The sequence below is a fragment of the Manis pentadactyla genome, chromosome 2 (assembly GCF_030020395.1).
Source record: "Manis pentadactyla isolate mManPen7 chromosome 2, mManPen7.hap1, whole genome shotgun sequence".
Lineage (NCBI taxonomy): Eukaryota > Metazoa > Chordata > Mammalia > Pholidota > Manidae > Manis > Manis pentadactyla.
In genome coordinates this window covers 172,646,015-172,673,220 of record NC_080020.1, presented here as the reverse complement: position 1 = coordinate 172,673,220, position 27,206 = coordinate 172,646,015, and the positions used below count along the sequence as shown (strand labels likewise).

The window sequence follows — 27,206 nt, the reverse complement described above, 5'->3', positions numbered from 1 at the left end:
TGCAGTGCAGACTGCACTGCCTTGGCTTATCCTCCGATTGTTCCCTGTGTGCTATTAGGTTGCGCAGATTGGAAAACCTGTAATGCTAGGATCATTTTTCCTCTCCTCTCCAGTGCCATTTGGCTTGTCTGGAGCAAACAGCCAGTGGTACCTCAGTGTGTCAACTTGACCTAACAGAGGTCCTGGGAGGTGCTGCAGTCAGAGCGGCTGAAGACCACAGAGCTACTCTGAGGACGTTTGTTGAAAGGGAGAATTTTAAGCAATGTTTTGAAGGCTTGAGAAAGGAGTCTGCTTCCCAGGGGATTCATATTTTTCTTTAAACCATGTTTTGCTAAAATGGGTAGATGTGGCAGCTGGTCGCTAAACTGTTCTTCAAAAGCTCAAAGACATGGAAACCATAGAATGTTAGAACTGAGAAATCTGTTTCTAACTTGTATTTATTCCATAAACAATGATTTCCTGCTATGTGCAAGGCACCATACATATGTGCAAGGGCTTGGAGACAGAGAAGACTGATGGAGCCCTTGCTTTCTAGGAGTGTGTGGTTTCTCACGGAGGTCAGAAAGAGGTGGCTCATGGGCTCCAAGGGACCATTTAAAAATGAGAAGTTTTAGAAAACTGTTAGATCCAGTAATCTGATTTTGCATTCCCTACGGCTGCTTCATCGTTTACATCAGAGGTAGGCAAACTTTCAGTAAAGGTTGGTTAGTAACAATTTTAAACTTTTTGTTCCATTCGGTCTCTGTCACAAGTACTCAACTCTGCCTTTGCAGCATGGAAAATACATAAACAAATGGGTGTGGTTGTGTTCCAGTAACAATTCATTTACGAAAAAAGGCAGCAGGCTGGACTTGGCACCCTGACCGTAGTTTCCCAGCCTCTGATATGTATTGTTAGGTTGGCCCAGGAAGGCACGTGGGTTCATAATCTCCAGTCTAGTGGAAACAAACCTTAGAGATGCAGGCTGCAAGTTTAGTATAGCTGTGCGCAGGTCCTGAAGGAGCTTGGGAGGGAGCTTTTAAATCTACTGTAAGATCAGATGTTTCAGGAGAGGAGGTAAAGCCTCAGCTCCTTCTATTTCACAGAATAGGACACTAGGGTCCAGAGACACGAAATGATGTCCTAAGGCTTCGGGGGACCGAGTTGAGAAGCTAGATTAAAGACCAGCTTGGCAGATCCCCAGAGCACTACTTTTACCATCACTTGCCATCCCAGCCTTCCTTATGTGGCCTCAAACACCTCCAGCAGATTTGCCCTAGAACTTCTAATCCCGTCCTCAACACAACCACCCATTTTTTCACCTCCCAGGTGAGTCTTTTTTACAATTTTTGAAATAAGAATTCTATGTATTTGAAATATTTAGAGTAGTTATTTCTGGATGGCTGATTATATAGTTTTGCTAAAAGTAACAATCAGACCAGTAACTGAAGGGACTTGATTTTATTTATTAAAGATTTCCAAAAATAACTCATTCTGTCACAAAGCTCATAACGGTCACAGGAAGCTATTTTCCAACTTAATTAACGCCCCCCCGCCCCTGCCCCTGAGGAATCTGTCCCAACAGGACAGTTGTCCGTCTGTGGGGAGCACAGGAAAAGGCTTTGGGCAGGTCTTTCCCCTCCCTTCTCTCCTCAGATCTCAGCCAGTCACGGCTTCAGCCTCTGGCTTGTAGCTCTAGTCCCAGACTCTCTTCTAAACTCTGGGACTTTCTACTTCCTAGGTGCTCCGTTGCCTCATAGGCACATCAAGTTCAACGCGATAACTTTCCTACTATTGAGACCGTAGTCTCCTAACCAGACACTTGAGAGTCCTCCAGATGCTCACTTTCTCTCCTTCCCACAGCCAGTCATAACCTTGGTCACCCCAACCATGTCATGTATCTTTCCCTAACCCTCCTCTGTCTAGAGTGAGAGCCTCATTACTTGGGCAACTGTACTCACCTACCAGTTGGATTCCTCGTTTCTCAACCTTGCCTGTTGCCTATAAGCTATAGAGATCTTCCTAAAATGCAATTCTTATCATGTCTTTCCCAAGCTCAAAATCCTTCAGCCACTCCCGGTAGCCTTCATGATTAAGTCCTTACTCTCGGCCTGACGTTCAAAGCCTGCATTAATCTGATTAAGGACTCACTTTCTTACTCCAGAAGTGGAGTGGAAGCAGGTTTTCTCCAGATTCCTAAGACACGGGACAGCGCAGGAATGCTGTCACGCTGCCTCAGCATTAAGAGGAGAGATGCTAGCGGAAGGACAGCGGGAGCAGGCCTGCGGGAAATGCAAGTTGGGAGGGGCCAGGTAGGCAAGGTAGAGCCGCCAAGCCCTGCGCCGGGTCCCCGCCCGCGAAGACCCGCAGGACCGTCCCCCACCCCTGCTCCCGCCCCTGCTCCCGCCCCTGCTCCCGCCCCTGCTTCCGCCCCTGCTTCCGCCCCGCCGCGTGAGGGGCGGAGCCGCGCACCCACGGGGGCGTGGCCCACAATGCGAGCGGGAGAGGGGCCGGCGCCAAATGCGCACGCATTCGGCGGCCGCGCGCAGCACGCTCGGGGCGCGGATGGCGGCGGCGGCGGCGGCGGCTGGGAGCGGGACGCCCCGGGAGGAGGAGGGGCCCAGTGGCGAGGCAGCGGCTCCGCAGTCCCAAGCCCCGACTGGTGCGTCCGGGCCTCGTCTCTCGAGGCTGCCTCTGGCGCGAGTGAAGGCCTTGGTGAAGGCAGACCCCGACGTAACCCTCGCGGGACAGGAAGCCATCTTCATTCTTGCACGAGCCGCGGTGCGGCGGGAGAACTAGGGCCGCACGCGAGGGGTGGGGCGGGGCGGGGCGGGGCCTCGGTCCTCGGGCCTTCCGCGGGGCGGGGCCTAGCGGGCCCTTGTGCCGGATGCGGGGGGAGAGGAAGAAGAGGGTGTGGGTGGGAGCAGGGGTGGGAGTGTAGGAGGGGAAGACTGAGGAAAGGGGGCACATACTAGTGTAATTGTATTGGCTTGTGAACACTCTTGCCTATTGATGAGGGCCGGACAAAGACTTTAATTTGCATCTCCAGTGTCCAACGCAAGTTGTAGGAATTTCAAGTGCGTGAGTTGGGTGGATTTACAAGTGATGGGGTAGGAACATGTCATGGGCTACTGGGGAACGTGGAAGGGGAACAGACCTTCATGAAGTCCAAGACAGCCTTCAGCTTAGCCGGGAACCTCCCCATGCACCTGAACAGCCTCAGCCCTCTCACAAACTGGAGTGCCCACAAGAATCGTGCTAGAGCCCATTAATAAAACTGTCCTTGTTTTTTTTCCCCCACAGGAGTTGTTTGTGGAGACCATAGCTAAAGATGCTTACTGCTGTGCTCAACAAGGAAAGAGGAAAACCCTTCAGAGGAGAGATTTGGGTTGAGTGTCACTCTTGTATCTGGTTTCTTGGGGTGGACAAGGGAGGGCTGGGAGAGGCTTCCCCTTTGATTGGTGGAGAAGGCATCCCTGTAAGGTAAGAGGGGCCGCAGAGTCTCTCGCTATGATGTTTTCTGTTGGACTGCCACAGTACCAGAAAGCCCTACCTTTCAGTCTCTGTGCTTTGGGTGGAGAGGTGGTGGGGCAGAGGATGAAAGGAATCTAGGTGTTGCCAAAGCTGACTAGACCCCTTTATATCTTATGTCCTATTGTACCAGGCTGGAACTTTCTGTCCTAGAAACGGGTGGTTTGATTTCGGACTCCTCTTTCTAGCTGGTAACCCTCACACGCTATCTCTCTGTATTGCCAGACTCTTCTCTGGTAACATTCAGAACAGAGAGGTTCCCCCCACTGAGCAGTGTTTAGCCAGGCTTTTCTTACTCTTGCAGAGAGACAGCTGATAGGTAAGATGGGGTAGTGGAGTAGAAATGGATCTCACCCTCATTTTATAAACACCCTCATTTGCATAAAGCTTCATTCCCCTCCCTGTGTAGGTTGTACTTTTTTTTAAGAGGCTGAGGTCCAAATGACCAGAGTTGGTCAGGTGTCCCTTTATTTTGTGTTTCAGATAATGCAATAGAAGCTGTGGATGAATTTGCTTTTCTGGAAGGTGAGTTCTCTTATCAATGGGTAATTTATTCCATCTGCCTTCACCTTGCTAATGATCTGAGTTCAAAACTTTATGAAATCGATGCCTGCTGCTGCACTGTGTAGGGATAATTCTTCCTCCCTACTTCCTGTTCGGATAGGAAAAACTAACTTGCTAAATCTGGTGAGATTTCACAATTCTAATTGTAATTCCCTTGGGTAATTAAAATTTCTATTGGAAAATTGCTAACCATAAAAAATGGGATGGGTTATAAAGTCCCCAGTGGAATCAGGTGAATTTAGAAGTTTGATTCCCACTTTGATCTCCATACTTAGATATAAATCTACTCTCTTGTCATTAATGCCAGAGATCAGAAACAATTGCCAGCATTTAAAGGGTTACCTCTAGTTACTTTTTCATCGTCAGCAGTCTGTGTAAAGTGATTATTTTGCTGTAGTGAGATTGTCTACTTGCTAAATCTATTTGTTCTTAGGAATTTGGGATTAACTCGTGTCCTAACTAAATCTTGTCATTTCAATAGAAAATACTTTAAATAGCTTATTTTAGCTACTTTGTCTCAGAGCTGGTTTTCCAACTAAATTCCTAAATCTAATCAGCTTACTCTTCTCTACATGTTCCAATCGAATAGTTTTGCAAGACATGTCTTCAGCTCATTCTCACCTTTACCACACCAGGATGGTTTCATTATCTCCTTCAAGCCTCATTAGGTTCAGAAATCTTTTCTTGTATTTTTTTCACTATTTTTACTCCTTTGTTCTGCAATTTTGATCAACTTAGACCTCTGGCCCTTTTGCTACAGTCTTTTAAATGTCTTTTTAGATACAGTTCCATAGCCAATTTCAAGCCCAAGTTATTCAGTATTCTCTAAATGTGTAGATTTTAAGCCGCTTCTTCTGCTAACTCGTATTTCTTAAAAATAATGTGCTGCCTCTTGTGGCTGACCATTGGTTTTCCAATCAAAAGTGTTTGGAGTTTGATTAAAAATAAAAAAAATCATTGATTAAAAAAATTTTTTTATTTTATCATTAATATAAAATCACATGAGCAACATTTTGGTTACTAGATTCCCCCCATTATCAACTCCCCACCACATACCCCATTACACTCACTACCACCAGTGTAGTAAGATACTATAGAGTCACTACTTGTCTTCTCTCTGCTATACTGCCTTCCCCGTGCCCCCCCACGTTATGTGTGCTAATCATAATGCCCCTTATTCCTCTTCTCCCTCTCTTCCCTCCCGTCCTCCCCAGTCTCTTTCCCTTTGGTAACTGTTAGTCCATTCTTGGGTCTGTGAGTCTGCTGCTGTTTTGTTCCTTCAGTTTTTGCTTTGCTCTTTCTTATGCTCCACAGATGAGTGAAATCATTTGGTACTTGTCTTTCTCTGCCTGGCTTATTTCACTAAGCATAATACCCTCTAGGTCTGTCCATGTTGTTGCAAACGGTAGGATTTGTTTTCTTCTTATGGCTGAATAATATTCCATTGTATATATGTATTACATCTTCTTTATCCATTCATCTGCTGATGGACACTTAGGTTGCTTCCATTTCTTGGCTATTGTAAGTAGTGCTGTTATAAACATAGGGCTGTGTATGTCTTTTTGAAACTGGGATCCTACATTCTTAGGGTAAATTCCCAGGAATGGAATTCCTGGGTCAAGTGGTATTTCTATTTTTAGTTTTTTGAGGAACCTCCATACTGCTTTCCACAATGGTTTAACTAGTTTACATTCCCACCAGCAGTGTAGGAGGGTTCCCCTTTCTTCGCACCCTTGCCAGCATTTATTGTTCCTAGTCTTTTTTATGTTGGCCATCCTAACTGGTGTGAGGTAATATCTCATTGTAGTTTTAATTTGCATTTCCCTGATAATTAGCGATGTGGAGCATCTTTTCATGCACCTGTTGGCCATCTGAATTTCTTCTTTGGAGAAATGTCTGTTCATATCCTCCGCCCATTTTTTAATAGGGTTATTTGCTTTTTTGCTGTTGAGGCATGTGAGTTCTTTATATATTTTGGATGTTAACCCCTTGTTGGATATGTCATTTGCAAATGTGTTCTCCCACACTGTAGGATGCCTTTTTGTTCTGCTGTTGTCCTTTGCTGTACAGAAGCTACATCATTGATTTTTAATTACCAGCTTTTCAGAGAGATGAGCAGTATGGTCAAATTTGTATTTTAAAAATAACACTACCTACCTGTGGATGATAAACTGGAGGAAGGCAGGAATAGATGTGGAGCAATCTTAAACAGTTTTCCAATTGAGCCTCTACTGTGGCATAGAACCAAGCTTGGATTTTAAGTAAATGGCCATTTATTGAGTGGTAGATGTGTTCATTTTCATCTTCTAATCCAATAGTCTCAGTACCTTAATCCTTCTGCTCTGTCCTACATTAGTAAATCTAAATTTTGGGGGATTTAATCAGTATTATTTTATACCTGGTAAAATAAATATTCTTATGTCTTCAGATGTATATGTTCTAAGTACACAATGGCTTTTTTTTCCTTTTTAAATCAAGGCATTTTATATATATATATATATATATATATATATATATATATATATATATATATCCATGCTTAAAAATCAAATAAGTATCTAATGGCTTATAATAAAATGCAGCTGCTTCCCTTCACTCTTTTGTCATTTCTGTTTTTAGCTTTTCACTTATGTTTCCAAGTAATACCCTTCATCCTTGGTATAACAACTGTAGATGTTATCTTTGACTTCTTACTAGGATAAATGAAAATGTGGCTAACCTGTACTACTCCATAAATCCTTTCTCTCCTTTCTGATTTTTGGTAGTTACATCGTCATTTTTAATTCCTTTGTTGCCTTTACAGTTTATATAACGTACTAAAATAACTTTTTTTTGTGGACTCTTCACTTTGTAAAGTATGACCATTAGTTCACTTTTCCCATTGTTTGCCCACTTCTAGCTCTTACTTTGTGACATCTGTAACTTGCACTTTGACACTGTCAAGGCGAATAACATTTTCATGTCATAATTAGATCTTGAATGCTTTATCTATAGATAGAGTGTGTAAGTTGATAAACAGTACTGTGAACAGTCTTCCTCTACCCTTTCTGTCCTTTAATTCCTCCACAGATGCCCTCCCTGCAGGCAGCTGATACACAGGTCTCTTATGTATATCTTCCGGATATTTTATGCAAAGATGTTTACATATGTATATGTATTGTTTTCTAAACTTTTCTTGATGAAATGTCCACAGAGAACAAATGTAACGTCACTAAACAATGAAGTGAACATTATTACACCGCCAACTATGTCAAAAGAGAATATAAGCTATTCATCATGTGTCTTTCCACCCTTTCTGGACATAGCTGTATCCTGAGTTTTTGGTAATTATTTCCTTGATTTTTTTAATAGTTTCACCACGTAAGCATGCATCCCCAAATGCTAGGATTTAGGTTGTTTTTTTTCTTTTTTTAACTTCCAAAAATGGAGCCAAATCTTTTGTATTCATTGGTCAGCATATGTTCCACAGCGGTTTTCCTTAGGTTAATGTATTAATGCGATTCGTCTGTGTGGTTGCACACACCTCTAGTTCATTTTCTTTGCTGTATGACATGCCATTGTGTAATAATCCCACAGCTGAACTATTTTTATGTGGATATTTAGATAACTTTTTTTGCCATTGCAAAGTTTTTTTGCTGTAATTAATTTGCTGTGAATATCCACATACAAGTTTCTCTAGCATGTATTTTGTGTGTGTGTGTATACATAAAATTGCTGGAACATAGGATATGTATATCTCCATCTTTTATAGGTATTGCCAAACTTCCTGTGTACCAGATTCATATTTTTATGAACACTGTACAATTCCCATTGCTCCTCATTCTCACCAACATTTAGGAATTATCAGAGTTTGATTTTTGCCAATCTGGTAGGAATGTAAGTGATAATTGCAGTGTGCTTTTAATTTACATTGCCCTGATTACTGGTGACATCTTTTCATATGCATGCCCATTTTTGGGGGGATGTTCTATTTTTCTTTAGATATTTTGTCCTTTTTCTTACTGACTTATGATAGTACATAAATAAATTCTGGATATAAATCTTTTTCAGGATATGAGAAGTAAATATCTTTTCCTGGTATATGACTTGACTTAACTCTTAGTATCTTTTTGTAAATGTGAATTCTTAAGTAAAGATAGTCCATATATTAAGTTTTTCCTTTATAACTAGTACTGTTTGTGTCCAGTTTAAGACGTTTTTCCCTATCCCAAGGCTATGAAGATATTCTCCTATATGCTAAAATCTTTATAGCTTTATAGCTTCTTGCACTCCTAAAATCCCATTTTGTTGAGGATGAAGGTAAAGTTACTAACATTAGGCTTTGATAAATTAAGAACGCATGTAGTAATTGGTATAGTAACAAAAGAGTAGACTATATAACTTTAAAACGGATAGAGGCAAAAATGGAATAATAAATTACACTCAAAAACAGAGCAGAAAGTGGAAAGAAATCAGAGCAGTTTCTCAGCTCTGTCTTTTGGATTGACTGATGCCCTCGGGGCAGAAGCAGCTCTGGAGGTTGGGTTCACTTTGTCTTCTCTAGATTTTGGATTTGCCTTTTCTTGATGCCTCTTCAGTGCTTAAAGGATTTTCTTTTAAAAAATATATCAATCAGTTTTACAGTTCGTTACAGCAGGAATTTGCCATTATCAAAAGTAGAGGCTTTATTTTAAAAATTAGAGTTATTTTTGCTTTGTTTTCTTACATGTTTTTTCCCCTGAATTATCTGTTTTATTCTAGGTGTTTTCTTTTTTAAGTTAATTTTTATCCCTCCTTGATGCTGTAGGCTTTCTTCAAATGCCTGGTAACTTCCATGCTGTGTGAGAATGAGGACACAGAAGGCTGTGTGGAAGCTGTGTGTGTCTATGTAGAGAAGGCGGTTTTTGCCCCACAGTCTTTCTTTAGGGTAGGCAGAGGTGGGACCAGATATTTGCTGGGGGCCCCCAAAGGCCAGATGCAGAAAGCTTTACTGCATTCAGTTGGTATTTTAAGAAGCTGCTTTAGTTTTCCAGATAATTTAGTTTACTAGAAGAGAACCTTCTGATTTTTTTTTTTTCCTTTTTCAATTTAGGTTTAAATGCTTGTCTTCTGGTAATGCTGCATGCAGGGAGGATTCTTGGGAGATGGAACCAACCATTTCTTAGATAGACCCTGGAGTCATTAACTCTTTTTAGCCTTGTGTCTCTTTCTGTCATTCCTGGTATCCGAGTCTGGAGCCTCTCCATGGTTCTGTTAGGCAGATGGGCCCCATCTCTGCTGTAGCCCCCTTTATATTCATTCTAGGTTCATTTTTCCCTCTATTTATAAACATACTTTGATCAGATTTCTTTTATTTAGCTTTTTGTTAAATCTTGTAACTGCTAATGTGCCCCGCCCCAAATTCTTTTTGTAGGTTTATACCTTTCTTAAACTCTTTTTACATTTGAATGGAATCTTGGATGGGAGACATGCAAACTTGTGGTCTCAGTCTCCCATCTTGAACTGGAACTTTCTCAAAAGATTATAAACCCTCAGCTTAGAAAACTAACCTTTTTTATTTCATATCACTCACCCTTTAGATGATGGTCTCCATAAATGCTCAGTAATGAATACAACAACTTCTTAGTCTCTTTTTCACTTTTAATTCTAACTGTCCAGACTGGTATGCTTAATTCCCAAATGCTCACCCTCTGTAATGACATGTTTTGCCCTGAAGATCTTTTTGATGAGTATTCCTCAAAGCCAGTATTTGGTCTTAGACTACCAATTGGTCTTAACTACAAATACCAAAGCAACTTCCACTTAACGTTGTTCAGCTTGTTACACGCATCCAGGTCTTGAGGAGCCTTGCTTTACACATTGCTCTTTGTGTTTATAGGTACTTTGGATTGATTGCTAAGCTGGGCAGTTCTGTGAGCCCTCACCTGCGTCCTTCAGCTAGCCCCTCTCCTGCAGGACTCAGTTTTGAAGAACGGTCTTTGGAATATTGCACTTACACACTTTGCTGTTCTACCTTTACCTAAGCTGGAATAAGCAGAGATCCACCTGTTAGCTTTTCTCTCTGAGGTCTTACACTATTTTAGTCTTCCATTTCAGACCTGTGTGCAGCTGCCGCTTCAGGCAGAGATAAAGGAATTGATTTGTATAGTTTGCTTAATGAACAATGAACAGAATAAAGGTCTCTGATCACTTTGAAACTAGTATGTTTTATAACCTTGCTTTTGTTCTTATCCCTGTGGCTGGAGAGCCACCTGCCCAGTTACAGACCTTCAATCTTCTCTGCCAGCCACTGTAAGCCTCAGTCTTTTCATTTGTTTACTCTTTGTTTTTCCAGCATGTCACCAGAATGTGATTCCAGAATTTATAGGATGGCCACTTAAGGTCTTCAGAAGTTCAAATAAATGTGATCCTAGATTTAAAACCTGTTAAAATTCTTGAACAGCTATATTGAGATATATTCATTTGCCATATAGTTCACCCATTTAAAGTATACACTTCAACAGTTTTTAGTATATTTATAGATATATGCATCTGTGACCACAGTTCATTTTAGAACATCTTTACGTTAATGGAATCATACAATATGTGGTATATTTTGTCTGGCTTCTTTAACTTAGGTAATCTTTTCAAGGTTTATATTATAGCATATGTCAATAGCCATTCCTTTATTTTTTTGTTTGATAAAATATATATAAAATTTACTGTTCTAACCATTTTTTTTTGGTATCATTAATCTACAATTTCATGAGGAATATTGTTTATTAGGTTCCCCCTTCACCAAGTCCCCCCCACAACCCCCATTTCAGTCATTGTCCATCAGTGTAGTAAGATGCTGTAGAGTCACAACTTGTCTTCTCTGTGTTGCACAGTCCTCCCCATGCCCGCCCCCCCACATTATACATGCTAATCGTAATACCCCCTTTCTTTTTCCCCCTCCTTATCCTTCCCTTCCCACCCATCCTTCCCAGTACCTTTCCCTTTGGTAACTGTTGGTCCATTCTTGGGTTCTGTGATTCTGCTGCTGTTTTGTTCCTTCAGTTTTTTCTTTGTTCTTATACTCCACAGATGAGTGAAATCATTTGGTACTTGTCTTTCTCCGCCTGTTCTAACCATTTTTAAGAGTATGGTTTTGTGGCATTAAGTATATTCACATTGTCATACAGCCAGCACCATCATCTAGCTCCAGAATATTTTCATCTTCTCAAACTGCAACTGAACCCCATTGAGCTCCCTTTTCTTTCCTTTCCAGGGCTCTGGCTAAATTTTGTTTTTTTGAGGGAAGGTGTGGGTGACATAGCAGGAAGGAAGCAGAATACTTAGAAAGTAGTAGTTAAGGAAAGCCATCAGGAAGCCTTGGACAGTGGGTCTTAAGTATTTTGGAACATGAATTGAAAATATAGTCTTCAGATCTTCCTAGAAAAATGCACATATGCTCAGTCCTGTAATTTTATAAACATTTTTAAGTAACTTTTTAAAAAACTTTTTTTTAGAAAGTCTTATACATTTTCTTTTAGAATAGTATTGATTTACTATTGAAGAATTGCAAAGATAGTACAGAGTTCTTGTATATGCCTCATGTTAACACTGTTAACATCTTACAGTGCCAAGTACATTTGTCAAAACTAAGAAACTGACGTTTGTATATTATTGTTAACTCCAGACTTTATTTGGATTTCTCCAGTTTTCCCATTAAGAGCACTTTTCTATTCCAAAATTCAGTCCAGGGCACTACATTGCATTTACTTGTGTCTTCCAAGTCTCCCCTGGTCTGTGATAAGTTCTCAGTGTTCCCTCATTTTTCATGACCTTGACAGCCTTCAGTAGTATTTGTAAGGCATCCTATAGAATGTCCGCCAACACGAGCTTGTGTGTTTTTCTCTTGTAGCCCCATAACTTTGCATATAATTTCGGGAGTTATATAGACCTTTGAAGCTTTCATGGGCCTCCTACTATTATTAAAAATGGGAATTTGCTTGTGTTTTTAAGGTAAACTCAAAGTAGAGGTTTCAACCCATTAATGGGACATGAAATCAATGTAGTGTGTTGCCACGTGCATTTTTAAATACATTAAAAACCTCAAGAGTGTTGAGTAAAGGTAAGCATTTAAAATTTTGTTTCATCTGTGTGTATGTAGTAGGTCTTTATGTAAAGTGTATGTAGTGGACAGAATTTTGGCCCCCATGATCTTTGCTCCTGGCATCATGCCTGTGAATATGTTATGTTACATGGTAAAATGGATGTTCTAGATGTAATTAGGATTAGTAGTCAGTTGACTCTAAAGTAGATTATTTGGGACATATGGGGTGGGTCAAAAGTAATCCCATGAACCCTTAAAAGCAGAGCTCTCTCCTGGCTGAGGGTAGAATGGGTCGTTATGGAGATGGTGGCAGAAGAGGACATCAGAAAGACTTGAAGCACGAAAAGGACTCAACTCTTCATTTGCTGTCTAATGCTGGAGAGGACCATGAACTGAGAAACATGGGCAGCCTTTACAAGCAGAGAACAACCTCTGGCTGACAGCCAACAAGGTGATGACCACAGTCCCAAACTGCATTGAACTGAATTCTGCCAGTACAGTCTCGGAAAGGGATTTTCCCCTAGAGCCTCCAGATGGAGCCCAGGCCAGTTGACACCTTCCCTTTGGCCTTGTGAGACCCTGACCAGAGCATCTCGCTGCACTGCCAGACTTCTGGCCTGCAGAACTAAGATGATGATATGAGTGGTGTTTTAAGCTGCCAGATTTGTGGTAATGTATCATTCCTGAGGGTCAAGGTGCAAGCACTGGGAAATAGGCTGTAGCGGGAGGATCCTGGGCGGGGCTCCGGAGGTATCAGGTCTCCCTTGCTGCTCCCACGACCTTAGGTGATGCTGTGTCAGTCGCTTACCCTCCCTGTGAAGGAACCTGAGGGGGTTATTCTAAAGTTTCTCCATGTGATACATTTTTCTTTTATGAATTGTTTATTTGGCAGCATTTACTCCTTTTAGTGTACAGTTCTATGAGTTTTCATAAATTCATATAATCACCATCTTGATGATGGTACAGAATACTGGCATCATCACAATGGAAAATTCCCTCTACTATTGCCTTTTAAAAGTTCTCTCCCACTCCATCCCACAGCCTCTGGCCGACAGTGGTCTGTTTATTTCCCATATAGTGTTTTTGTCTTTATACATGGAACTATACAGTAGTTAGGCTTTTGGGTCTGGCTTCCCTAACTTAGCATAATGCATTTGAGATTCATATGTGTTGTCTGTATCAGTAGTTTGTTCCTTTTTTTTGCTGAGTAGTGTTCCTTATATGGAAAGTATGTACTATACTTTGTTTATCCATCCCCAGTTGAGGTTGGGTTTCCAGTTTTTTGTGATTATGAGTAAAGCTCTATAAACATTTGCATACCGATTTTTGTACATAAGTTTTCATTTTCCTTGGGTAAATACAAGCATGAGAATGCTGAGTCTTACTGTAAATACATATATTTTAAAGAAACTACCCAAATGTTTTCCAAAATGACCATACTATTTTGCATTTATACCAGCACTGTTTGAATATTTCAGTTGTTCTGCATCCTTGCTAGCACTTGCTAGCACAAAAAATTAAAAACACAGTTTTTAACTTTTCTAATAGGTGTATAGTGGTATAGATATAATTTGCATTTCCCTAATGACTAGTATGTTAAACATCTTTTTCATGTACTTATCTGTCACTGTATTACTTCTTTGCTAACATGTCCTCATCTTTTTCCTATTTTTTAAAAATTAAAGTATAGTTGACATACAGTATTACCATTTTCTTATTGGGTTGGTTTTTTTAAGTTGAGTTTTGAGTTCTTTATGTATTATGGCTACAAGTCCTTTATTAGATATGTTAGGCAAATATTTTCTCCCAGTCTTACATGACATGATCTCTTATTTGTAGGCACTCTCATTATTCATTATTCCTACTTCACAGAGGAGGAAATAGGCTCAGAGATGTAAGAGCCAGCTAAGTACTGAACTGTGACTTCATGATTTCAGTGGCCAAATGCTCTAAGAATGACCTGTGTCCAGCCACAGGATCTTTCCTTCTAGCTTGTCTACACAGGGGTCACTGTGCCCAGGTAGGTGGGGAAAGTTGCCTTTTTATCTTTGAGCTCTTTATCTCACATCTGGGACGTTGAAGAAGGCACTATGTTGAGGTAGAATGAGCATAGAATCTGGGGCAACAGATGTGAGTTAACTCTGCCCTTCCCTAGCTGTTTAGCACTGGGGAGGACATTCAGCCTTTCTAGGCCACCATTTATCTAAAATGAGGAAGGGAACATAGTAACAGAGGATGTGCTTGGAGCATCCATTGTGTAGTAAGCACTTTACATGCAGATCTCATTTACATTTCCCGGCAACCTTATGCCATAAATACTTCTGTTACCTTTGTTTTACAGATGAGAAAACCGGTTTACACCCAGGGTCACACATGCGATTGGGATTAGAGCTGGGGTTTGAATTCAGTCCCAGGGTCTGTATTCTTGGCTACTTAGCTACACTGATGATCTCTAAGATCCCTAAAAGCTCTCAAAATGAGCAACATTACAAGACCTGGGTGGGGGCTGCCTGTGTAGGGCTGCTGCTGTGAGGATTTACCGCAAGGCCATGTCAAATGACCTCTTCAAGCCTTTGTTGGGGGCAGCAAATGAAGTAGCCAGCAGCCAGCTGGCCATCTTACCCTATGATTTCTCTCTCTCTGACTTTCTCCAGTTAGCAAATTGCCTGAGGCCTGCAGTGTCAGCTCCTCCAGGCACATTGCCCCGAAACAAAACCTACCATGCCCCCAGATCTCTTGTTTCTCCAGGGCAAATTACGAGTATACAGAACTAGTTACTGGCCAATAATTAACCAAGATAATGACAAATTCTCTTTGGGGAGTATTGTGTGTGTGTGTATGTGTTTTCCTAGGATGTGATGTGCATTTATCACGTGTGTTAAGGTCAACATTTAAAATGTCACTGCAATAAAATGAAACAATTACCTATTCTGTGACCCAGTACCTTCTTAGGCTCAAGGGACATGAAAACATGTCCACAAAAATTATTAAACATGGGTGTTTGTTATAGTTCTATTTATAATAAATAGCCTAGGTGCCCATTGACATGTGAATGGATAAACATCCTGGTATATTCACAAGATAAAATATTACTTAGCAAAAAAAAAAAAAAAAAAAAATACTACTTAGCCATAAGAAGGAATGAACTATTGATATATTCACTGACCACATGGATGAACCTCAAAATACTATGCTTAGTGAAAGCTTTACAGGGAAGAGTAATACTATGTTCTCCCATTTATATGCAGCTCTAGAACAGGCAAAATTAGCTTGTGGTGGGAATTCGCTGGGAAGGGGTGTGAGGGAAATTTCTGTGTTTTCTATCTTGATAGGGGTGTGGGTTACAGGGATGTTAGTGTTTGTCAAAACTCAGCAGATGGTACACTTAAGATGCTTGCAGTTCAATGTATGTAAATTTTACCTTAAAAAAAAAAAGCCCACGAACAAATTTTATATTCTAGTTAATAATGTGCATACTGAAGTGTTTAGGGATAAAATGTAATGATAGTTACAGCTTACTTAGAAATGCATTAAAAATAAGATGGATTGATGACGAAGAGAGCTGTGACAAGTAGAGCCAAATGTTAACAGTTACAGAATCTAGATGGTGAGTCGCCTTATCTTTTTGAAAATGTTCTCAATAAAATGTTGGGAGAACTAAAGACTATAGCAATTTCATGAGAGAGTGAAAATGGAAGAGATAGAGGGGAGCCAGAGGTCCAGTCCACCTCTCATTTGTGCAGCACAGGCCCTGAGATGAGTGAGATCCACTGGGCTCATGCAGGAAATGAGAATCTGGGAGGAGAGCCTCTCAGAAATCGATTTCTATAATCCAAATGAGTATCTTAGTGATCCATTAATAGAGACTCAAAGTGGAGACTCAAAGTGGGAGAAAGGAAAGTTACATCCCAAACAGAGGAAAGTAAGGTTAAAGCACCTATTCACCTGCAGTGCGAGAGCAGCCATCTCCCAGACCTCAGGGGTGCCTGCCCTGAAGTCTTCCATAGCCTCCAGAAGAGGTGGCCAGGCTGGTGCTTACAGCCCCTCTTGTGGAACAGCGGCTCTCAGTTACAGGTGGATGAGTTGATAGATCAGTCATAAATGACTTGTTACTAATAATAGTTATCATTGACCTTGCAAGTAATTTATTGGAGTGGATTTAAAGCTTTTCCTAGATAAGCCCTTCTCACATACATTGTAATGTACTCGCTCAGTGGGAGCTAACGGCTACTGTTCAGGCTGGCTCAGTGGACATTACGCATCCTACAGAGCATCACATGTGTGAGCAGCCCCAGCTATATATCTCTTGATGGAAATTCAAATTGGAAACTACTGATTTAAACACTAGTTCCAACACTTGACCATGTATGAAATTCATCTGTGGCATTTGTTAAAAATGCAAATTTCTGGACCCTATCATCCCAGGCTTCATGAATCAGAATCTTGGTGGAGCGCCAAGAATCTCTTACTTTTAAACACATTCCCCAGGTTAATTTCCTAGAACTGGTCTACAGACTTCTGGTCTACAGGCATATGTAAATCTCCCTCCTGAGGTCAGGGGAGGATAAAGTATGAATGTAGAATGTCTGGAATAGAAAGGAAGTGAAGGAAAACAATCACCACCCTTTTTTAAGAAGTTAGAGGGGAAAAACCAATTTTATAGGTCATTTAGTGAGGGTCTTGGATCAAGGAAAAGACTGGACACAGAGATGCGGAGAGTTTAAACCAAAGGAGGGCCCCAGCTAGACTGCAAAGCTGTGTGTTCCACCTATTTGCTGTATTTGGAATCCCAGCTTATGGACACTCCTTGTGTGCTGTCTTCTTGATGCTCAGTGCCTGGCTCATGGGTCCTTTGTACATTTCTGTTATACTGATTCATCGTTAGTAAAGTAGCTGCTGTTATGGTAAAAAGAGGCCTTGGAACGCCACTGGGCATAAAGCCTCAGGTGGCTTAGGAATTTAGAGACTCCTGCATTCCTGGGCCATAATCAGCAGCGGGAGGCAGACCCTCCCGAGCCCTGGTGAATGCAGCCACTCTTAGACCACCACTTGGGAGAAGTGCTCTCTTCTGCCAAATCAGGGTAAGACTGTGTAAGGAATTCCCTCGGAGTTTTTTGAGAAATGACGATTATACTTCCCTGTGCATTTATGCCCAGAAACCTCCCAAGCTCTCTCCAAACAGTGTACTGATTGCAATACAGTTCTTACTTCTCTTTCACTGCAGGCTACTGAATGTTAGGAATGTGTTGTCCCTGCTTGGAAGGTCTGGTGCAGTGCAAAGGAAACTGTGTGAAGCTCTGCTCAGAATCCCATGAGCAAAGCCCTTTGCTCATAATAATGTGCTCTGATATGTGAGCTATGGTGGACTCTCCCCAAGAGTTTCAAAATAAGAGGCAGGAAGATTGCCCTCTGAAAGTGGAACCTCAAAGTCAAGCACTTCAGAGGCTGAATTGCTCGCAGACTCAACTAGACCTGATCAAATATATCTAGCAGAATTTGTCAGTCCATGGGGCACTGGTCAGTTAGGAAATTGAGGAAGGATCCCTGAATTAAGTTGGTAGGGCCCATTCCACCCTAAGTAGGGTAGCTTGAGCCTAAGCCAGTGCCTCTTGAGTACTGCTGGTCCCACTGACCATGTGTCAGCCTGTCCCATTCAGGTGCCTTCAAACACGAATTATATATCCAACTCCCTTTGTTCTGAGCCCACCTTCTCCAAGTGGTAGTCTGAAGCTGATGTGGCTTCCCAGGTTGCTCTGCCCCAGGGAGGGAAGGCGCTGGCTGCCGTTCACTGTGTTGGTGATTTCTCTTTGTGAACGTGTAGGGCCATTTCCAGCTATGAGTTGTCTATTCCTGTTGCCTCATGGTAGAGAGATGAGAGGGTGTGGTGGGTGTACACCCTCTCATAAGAGTTGTTTCATGTTGTAGATTATCAAGTTGCCAAGCAAGAAATGAACAAGGGACATATGCAAGGGGTGTGTTCGTGGAAAATTGTGTATGGCCAGAAAAAACATTGAAAGAAAATTTCCATAGAAGTGATAAAGGAGGGAACTGAGGCATTTTGGTCACAAATGGGAGAATCTACAGGCTACATTATTCCCACATTTATAAAATTCTGTAAATGTTTCAAGGTGCCAGATGTGATGATGGAAGAAGAGAGAGGAAGGAGATACTATAGAATCAGAAGGTGAACTGCACAGGTCAAGGGTGTGGGACATTGTGGACCAGGCCTAAATAATCAGAACATAAATGTCCAGTCTGTATTAGGGTAAAAGCTGATCTGCTGTAACAAATATGCCCCCAAACAAGCTGGCAAATACAGTAGAAGTTTATTTCTCCTCCATGTAACAATTTAACTGGATGAGATTTGCAGGGCAGCTCTGTTCTGTGGGGGCCTTCTGGACCCAGGCTTCTTCCATCTTACTGCTTTGTCATGTCCTGTAATATCATACCAGTACTGTCCAGTAGAACTTTTTGTGATGATGGAAATGTTCTAATCCATGGTGTACAGTATGATATCCACCAGCCATATGTGGCTGTTGATATGTGGCTAGTGTGATTGAGGAACCAAATTTTTAATTTTACTTAATTCAAGTTTAACCATAGGTGTCTAGTAGTTACTCAGTTTGACAGAGCAACTGCAGATCAAGCTAGGTGGTCTCTAAGCCCAGTTCCACTTCACAGAAAGGGGCTCGTCTTTAAGTTGGAAAGGAACCAGAAGTTGCATACATTACTTCAGCTGAAATCCATCCCATTGATCCATACTTAGTCAGCTGGCCTTATCTAGGACAGCGAGGAAATACTGTTTCTGGCTAGGGGGCCACGTGCTCAGGTATGACACGATTATTATGATCAAGTGATGGACAGATCTTGATGGAAATCTAGATGTCCCAGTCACAGCATCTCATCTTGCCATTCTTAACTAGGGCACTGTGAGCGTGTTAACATTTTTAAACCTTGTCAATAATAATGGCCAGTACTCCATAGGTTATTGTGAGGATCAGAATGAAATGATGCTAGTAAAGCCCTCAGCACTGTGCTGGGCACATAGCAGTGAGTCAGCATGAGGCATAGTTACTGCAGCTTTTGGCAGCTCCAGTGTCAGCCTTCAGCAATGCTTACTGAGTGTTAAAGCCCTTTCTGTTATGAGTGCGGCTCACCTATGTTAAACAAGCTTTAAGTAAGAAGTGAGGGTTCTTCCAAATGCACGTAAAGGAAATGCCGTAAGTGAAGATGTGTCTGCATCTCAGACACTGAGATTGATTAACGAGAGTTTGCTCCTGAGACAATAGGTTCATTTTGATGTGCTGACAATCCCAGTTTCTTAGCCTGACACATTCTCACTGTGATTATCGATGTCATCATGAAGGATCACTTTGGAGATGCTAGAGAGCTTTTAGCCTAGACAGATAACATGTCCTTTTCACCGCCCCTGCTCCTAATAGAGTCTGGTACATCAACGGAGAAACATGCTTTTAAAAAGATCTCTGTGCCTGTCAATTCACAGTGTTTTCTTGATGAGCTGATAATGAGCACATCTCTACCTTACTAAAGAAGATAAAAAGAGACTGACCAGGGGCAGTGAGAGTTGAAGAAATCATCTGTCCTCATCTTAGGGATGTCACACCAGAGTGTCATGGAGCAGAGATCAACATTTGTTTTTTTGTATTACAGGAGTAAAGATAATTAATTCACTGAAGCTTCTCAATGCGTTTTAAAGAAATGCATTATTTTGGAGTAAACAGTTGTGAGACTGTTTTCAAAGCAATGGGCAATAGTATTCATTTGCCTTACCTGCTAAAAGAAACTGTGCCTTTGGTGCTTTGAAATAGTAAAACACTCCCCAGGGGAATGCTGGATGAACATCCTGCGGATAATTTTAGGATTCCTCCTCTTGGCACTGTTACTATATGGTGCATGCGAAAAGCAAGAAGCTAAATGGGCTTTTCTCCTAATTATCATTCCTAGTTGTAACATGAAGCATGGTGATTTCATGGAACAGTTTGTAAAAGTGAAAAGGCCTGTAAATCAGAATGTGTGTTCTAGTAGAGAAAAATGTCAGATATAAGAGAATTGAGGAGAGAATATTCCAGAGAGTTCATTGTCATTGGAAACCTTCAAGCTTAGAGCTCAGGAGATAGACTGTGCCTAAAAGCAGACACTTGGGCACAAGGGAAACCCTAAGCTGTTGGACTGGAAGACAGGAAGAAGAGAGCAAATATGCCAGCAGATGCCAGCAAGTGGGTATTTGTGTTCATAAGGATGAGGCAAGGCCTTGATAGTAGTAGGCCCTGATGTTCAGGATGTAGCCCAGGGCCCTGCAGGGCTCGAGAGGCTGAGCAGACATGCCCCTGGAAAAATTTTGCAGCTGTGAGACACTGAGAATGCAATGCTTCACAGCTGACGTAAGCTGGGGGAGACAATGCTGACTTCTACTCATTTTTTAAGTCTAAAGCTCGGAAACTTCCTAGCCACACTCTAAGTGAAGGTAGTTCCTCTCTGCCACCACATGCCCCATCTCTCCCCATCCCAGGACTCACTGTGCTCTTAAACCAGTGCTTGGTTCTCTGTTGGCCCCAGGAGATAAAGTGCAAGTTCCCTGCTGTCCAGTTCCACCATTAAATTCCTCACCCCCATGGGTAACTAGTTACTGGTTTGCTGGTATAGTCTTCCAGCCTTTTTGGATGCATTTCATTTTCATACATATGTAATTTTAAGGTAAACAAGGGAAAAGTAAGCCGTATAATGGTATATATGTACACACAAACCATTTACGTAACAATGAATGTGTGTGTGTAGTTAACATTTTAAGTTGTAAGCAACAGAAATAAAAAACCTGGTTGATTTTAAACAGAAAAGGAATTTAATGTCAAGTGGCTTGTAGAATTGGCAGTAGGCTGAAGAAGCAGGCTTGGAAAGTGGGCAGGAAGAATGGGAAGCTGGATAACCAGCAGCATAGCCAGAGTTCCCCACAGAGCAGGTCTGGTGAGGACACCGCTGTCCCCCTAGCCTGGACTCCTCAGCTGGGCCCCATCACCTCTGTCAGCTGCTTACTGCCCCTGACCAACAGATGCTGCCACGGGTGCCACCAGCATCTTGATGGAGGCCACCCTGGTCTTTGCACCATTAGTTCTCTGTTTAAAGGCTCGGGCAGAGGACCGGCCCAGGCTGGTTGGAGCCGGCAGCTAGCAGTAGGGTGTCAGGACCTGCAGGGTCTCGAGACTGACTCCTGGGGAGCGGGCCTCTGGCTCCCACTAAGTCTCCTTCTCTTGTGGGTTTCCTTCTATCTTTTCTTTTAATGCCTCAGTTTTTAATCCATCTGGAATTTATTTTGCCCTATATACATAGGGAGCCATGTTACTTCTCTGGATGGCTTTCCATATACCATTTAAAAGATAATTCATCCCTGCCCCTACCCTGAGCACATGATGTTTTGAAATACCACTGTTTTAATGCATTAAATCCTATATATACATGCTTAGATATATGTATTTATGGATTCTCTGTTCTGTTCTTCTGATCTGTGTTTTCATGTGCTTGTACCAAATTGCTTGAGTCTTTTGTCAAAATAACCCATACATGTTTTTTGAATTTTTACATTTTGAAATAATTTCAAGCTTGAGTTGTAAGACTAGTTCAAAGAACTCACATATTCCCTTCACCTAGATTCCCATTTGCTTTACTTATCACTCTTTATTACATATATTAGAATTTTTATTCTGAACCATTTAAGAATAAATTGCAGACCTGATGCTCCTTTATTCCTAAATATCTCTGTAGCTATTTTCTAACAAGGACGCTCACTTACATAACTATGATACAATGATAAAAATCAGGACATTTAACATTGTTACAATGCTATTATCTAATCCATGGATTTATTCAAATTCTGTCAGTTGCCTCAATAATCTCTAAAATAATTTTCATAGTGTTTTTTTTCATAGAAAGATGCAATCCAGGATCACTCCTTTTATCTAGTTTTCATGTCTTTTTTGTCTTCTTTAATCTGTAGCAGACCTTCACATTTTGTTATTCATGATTTTGACATTTTTTAAGTAAATGGGCCATTAATTTATTTTTTAGAATATGATTTGGGCATGTTCAAAATTTTTGAAAGTCACACAAGGTGGTATTTGTATCAATCAAGGTCCTGGCAGAAACAAAGGCACTCAGGAAGTTCAAAAGATTTTTTGATAAAGGAATAATTTTGAGAGGTGGGGCAGGGGTAAGGGACACAGCACAGTACACTGAGCTGTTCCCATTCCTGGGCCTGAAGGGACAAGGGGAGGGGACATTGTGTGAGAGCTGTCCAGAGCTGGAGCTTGGGAGAGAAATGCATCCTGTGCCCAGAAAGACTCCTCCCCCTGGGAGCAAGGGGTGGCCAGCTAGGGGAGCCCCCACCCTCCTTCCATGCTTTTATCTCTGCAGTGCCCCTCAGAGTCTGAGTTCAGCCAGAACCTTGGGCAAGGGAACATCAAGGTCAGCCTCCTGGGGATGGGAGCAGGACGGAGAAGAGTGAAGAGTGGATGGGGGTGGGCGGTGGGCATGCTGGGCAGAGAGAGAACGCCTAGCATGGGGCTAGCAGGCTTATAATGAGAAACAGCCATGCCCACCCTTTCCCTTCCCAGCCCTGCTCCTCAGGGACAGCCACCTTCAGCTATTCTAGTTTTTCTTGTTAGTATTTACTTCCATATTTCTAAACAGACTTGCCATATTTTAATTTATCAATTGACTTCCTTCCCACCTTTCCCCCTTTTTTTACTCCTACCATAGTTACGTATTTGTGTTGTTGTTGGTAAGTCATTAGTCATTGTTTACATTGTTATGAGTGTGCAAAGATCCTTCACTGTCAAGCCAAGAGGCTCATGATGACAGATCTCCTTTCTTCTTAAATTCCTCATTTTGTTTGTAGGAATGAACACATTGCTTTTTCAATTGCCTACCTTTCTATGAGCTTCTTGCTAACTATCCACACAGTTTAACATCTTGTACCACGCCTTTTAACAAAATTTTTCTTATGCTCAAACTTATCTGTTCCTTTTATTTTATTTTATATTCCTCAGTCTGTCTGTTCCAATCTGGACCTGTTGGGGCTTAGACCAGCTGTCTGCTGTCATCTGGAAATTTCCTCTTTCTGTTGTGGCAGGCAGAATTGTGAAGACATTCTCCCAGATTCCCATCCACTGGTTGGTTGTTCAGGCAAATACCAGCCAAGGTACTACTATGGGGAACTCTGAGATGTTATTAAGGTCACTAATCAACTGACTTTACAAAGGGAGATTATCCTGGTTGGCCCAGTGTAGCCACATGAACTCTTAAAAGCAGAAGAAGCAGGCAAAAGTCATCTTTCTTGTCTTGGAGTTCCCATTTTCTAGATCCTTTGTCTTCCTCCTGGAGCATATTCTTTAGATCTTCTCAAACATTTTGGTCTCAGGAGACTTTTACACTCTTAAAAGTATTGTGGACCCCAAAGAACATTTGCTGATTTGGTTATACTTGCAAATATTTACCATGTTAGAAGTGAAACCTGAAAGCTCTTTAAAATAGTCATTAATTCATTTCAAAATAACAATAAGACACATTACATATTCATATAAGTAACATTCTTTATGTAAAATAGCTTTTTTAAACAAAAAGATTACTGAGAAGAGAGGTATTGTTTTACATTGTTGCAAATCTCTAATGCCTGGCTTAATAGTAGACAGCAGGATTCTCATACCTGTTACAATGTATTGTTTTAGTTGAAGTGAATGAAGAAAACCTGGTCTCAACACAGACATGTGGTTGGAAAAACAAAGACCTTAGTGATCCTTGAAAGTATCTCAGGGGTCCCCAGAAGTCCCTTGGCCACACTCTGAAAACTGCTACTGTGGTTATCTTGCTGCTAAAACTATGGTCCAGGGAATTTAACATTTAATCCTCATACCCTCTAAATCAGAATGTACGGTTTAATAAGATCTTCATGTGGTTCCTATGCTCAGCAAAGTTTGAGAAGCATTGTCTAAGGAAAAGCCTCTTCCTTCTGTGTGTCTCCCTTACTGTCATGCTATTCCCACACCGACAACACTTCAGACACCAGATGTGTGGGGTGTTTCCCCACCAAGGAATTCTCTGTGACACCAGCTGGGTGTCCTACAATTTAACTCAATTTTGACACTATCTCCCTGAAGATAGTACCAGATCCTACAGGTTATCCTACTGGTGCATAAACAGAGGTGTATGTTCCACAGGAAGGTTGAGTTGTGAAGATTTAGCCAGAAGAATCTAAGAAATGTGGGGTTTAATGGAAAATGGCTGATATTACACTGGCAAACATCCATTTGTGGCCCCAACACAGACTCTGTCAGTGGGCAATTGAGCTTTGGTGCCACCCCTCCTCATTCTGAGAGGAGAGCACAGCCCGTGGGAGGTGCCCTTCCATCCTGAGGCAGGTGCAAGAGCAGGTCTTCCTCAGGGAGCTCCTCGTCTCCTTCATCCCCACTGGTATTGCCACCTGGCCTTCTTAGACCTCTAAAAGGAGGGTGGGGTGGGGTGGGCAGCAATTCAGAGATTCTAAAAGCACTTTCGAGTTAGAATTGCATTGTCTGCAGAAGGCAAAGGTGTCCCTGCTGTGTTTACTAGGCAGGCTATTTTTCAGCCTCTTCCCTCCTAGGAGCAAGTGCTGTCCTACAGGCCAGTTCAGGGTCTTTCTGGGGAGTCCCCCAGGTGGATCTATCAGCTCCACCAGGTGAGGATTGGGCTCAGAGTCAGAACGCTGCCTTCAGGGCCCAGATGATGAGGGGGTTCCTGCTACCATCTGTTGCCTAGAAAATTTCAAACATAGTCTAGACCAGCACTGTCCAGCAGAACTTTCAATGATGAAAAATTTCTGTCTGTCACTAAAAGAGCTTCCAGTAATATATCTTAATCTGGGTTGGGGACTACAAGTGGGTGCTGACGGGCGTAGCATCATCCTGTTTTCCAGTAAACCCCATGTTTCTTAGAATCTTTTGGTTAGATCTTAAGAACCCAACCGTCCTCTGTCCAGCTGGCTCTGAGATCAGCGTGCTTCTGCCACCGCTGTTCACAGTCCACATCTGAACCATTGCTCTACTCTCCTTGTACCTCACATCTTGCCCAGTCTCTTTTTTCTCACTTTCTATGCCCCATCTTTAATTGAACTTACTAAGAGGGACCTTGGGAAAATTGTATTTCATAGTGTAGAAAACAGAAGCATCAAACAGAAGTCTTTAAGGACAAAGCCACTTGTCTGCTGCTCTAGGTGATTTACCAGATTCTTCCAACCCTGACCTTGGATTGCATTAAGCAGGAATAGTAATTAGGATAATAGTCATATGAATGGAAACAATCATTCCTGCCCTCCTGCTAGAAGAATGAAAGCAATAATACATACAAAGTGCCTTTGAAAAGTTAGAGGTGCTCTAAAAGTATTGCAGCTGTCAAGTCCTTGCTTTCCTCTTGGCAGACCACCGGTAAGTGCTGCTCATTTTATTCTTCCTTCTTGCTTTTGAGTTTCTCTTCCTTATTTCTTCTGAGCCAAGTAGAGTGTAGCTGATCACAGAGTGCCTTGTGATTGAATGAGCTTCCTTCTCATGGTCTCCGTCAGAATGCTCTCCTGTGTCACCTTCTTTTGTCTGAGTCACATTCAGAAATAGTTGGCTTTCTAGCTGGTTTGAAGAAACCACTTTCAAATTACTTCATAGAATAAAGAAATTAGGCTCTGAAAACTCACAAGGCTTTGTGCTTCCTGTTGGCCATTTCCTCGGATGACCTAAGAAGGGAGAGTTGTGACTCTGACAGGCATGGATGCATTGAACGCATCTGTCGAAGTTGGACAAGCAACGAAGGACCCAGGATACTGAGGGTGATTTAAAAAGTCATTAAGAGCTCCCATCAACACATTTTTAGGGAGAGAATCTTATAGGGATTTTTGTATTAAATATCACTGGAAGTGCACTTTAAAAAATAACCATAACATTTTCTTCCTTCAAATTTTGTAGTACATAGCATGAATTATTTTAGGCGAGCAAACACTGAAGGTGCAAAACACAAAGAAAATTCTCCATAACCCATTTGTTGTCTGTACTTAGAAGAGTTGAATGATAGTGATGAGTGACAGTCCTCCTAGGCATTCAAATTCCTGTGGTATTTTAAATGAGGAAGTGTATTTCTGGGAATATTTATTTATACAACAATAGTAGAGTGGTGGTCAACCTCAGATGATAACCAGTGTGGATTAAAATATTTTAAAAAGGTAAATTGAATTTGAAAGTTTTCTTTTAATATTTTCTGTTCGATATTGACATTAAAGAGGTCAACAGTGGAGGTGAAGGGAGAAAGGCCATCTAGGTGTGCAGGTCAGGGCCCACAGGTGCTAGGTCATCACGTCCATGGCTGGGTCTCTGCTCAGTGTGCTGGGAATTCAGAGACAGCCTCTTAGAAAAATCCCAGTGGACTTATGCACCGGGATCCTCCATTCTCCTGCAGGAGGGACGACCTTGGACATGGCTCCTGCATAGCACTATGGGCCAGGATGAGAAGCAGGCACCCCATGCTGCCCTCCTCCATGGCCTTGGTCTACCCCTCCAGGCTCCACTTGTGGCTTCCCCTGGCTGAGGTCCCTGGATGGGCTATTTGAAGGACCTGTCTCTTCTGCTTCATCTCAAACTGCTGTCGCCAGCATTGCCTCATTTTCCCTTCAGAATATAATGTATGGATTCCATGACAAGGATTCCACATAAACATGTTGCACAGGGGAAGATGTTTCCAGATACAGAGAGAAAGAAGTAATTCCTGTATATTTAGGACTGTATAATTGATCTGGTGCTCCCATCTGAGCTTGAACCAAGGTTATGGGGAAGTCATCTACACTTGCTCATGGCAGGGCCCCATCAGGCTTTCCCTCTCTACCAGCCAAATGCCAATAAGGTGTGGGAGCTTCCTGGTTAGTTGAAGGCATCTAATAATTCTTGGATGGGCTTCATGAAAATTACGCTGTTTTGTTCCTCACTTTCCACCCAGTCTTCTCTCTTAAGCAAGATACTTAATAAAGAAACGCAGGTGGGGTGGGCTTCTGCAG

The 27,206-nt window shown here is 41.8% G+C and overlaps 1 protein-coding gene across 3 annotated transcripts; it reads left to right on the top strand.

Annotated features, from left to right (window-relative positions):
• Positions 1–2,474: 2,474 nt before the first annotated feature.
• POLE4 (DNA polymerase epsilon 4, accessory subunit) lies at positions 2,475–13,630 on the top strand. Of its 3 annotated transcripts, none has more exons than XM_036930688.2 (4): positions 2,475–2,760; positions 3,283–3,367; positions 3,994–4,035; positions 10,388–13,630. In XM_036930688.2, the coding sequence occupies exons 1-4, from the start codon at positions 2,500–2,502 to the stop codon at positions 10,480–10,482; spliced, it is 483 nt and encodes a 160-aa protein (XP_036786583.2). In that variant the 5' UTR covers positions 2,475–2,499; the 3' UTR covers positions 10,483–13,630. The 3 variants fall into 3 exon arrangements, with proteins under 3 accessions (XP_036786583.2, XP_057353046.1, XP_036786584.1); XM_057497063.1 differs by lacking the exon at positions 10,388–13,630 and adding an exon at positions 7,268–7,311 and having other exon boundaries at positions 2,477–2,760; XM_036930689.2 differs by lacking the exon at positions 10,388–13,630 and adding an exon at positions 9,932–10,250 and having other exon boundaries at positions 2,481–2,760.
• The last annotated feature ends 13,576 nt before the right edge of the window (positions 13,631–27,206 follow it).

Bases quoted from the DNA above. Each gene is read 5' to 3' on its own strand.
- POLE4 (XM_036930688.2), top strand. From the start codon at position 2,500: ATGCGCACGCATTCGGCGGCCGCGCGCAGCACGCTCGGGGCGCGGATG. The intron at 2,761-3,282 runs GTGCGGCGGGAG...TTTCCCCCACAG, and splicing joins TCATTCTTGCACGAGCCGCG to GAGTTGTTTGTGGAGACCAT. The intron at 3,368-3,993 runs GTTGAGTGTCAC...TTTGTGTTTCAG, and splicing joins CCTTCAGAGGAGAGATTTGG to ATAATGCAATAGAAGCTGTG.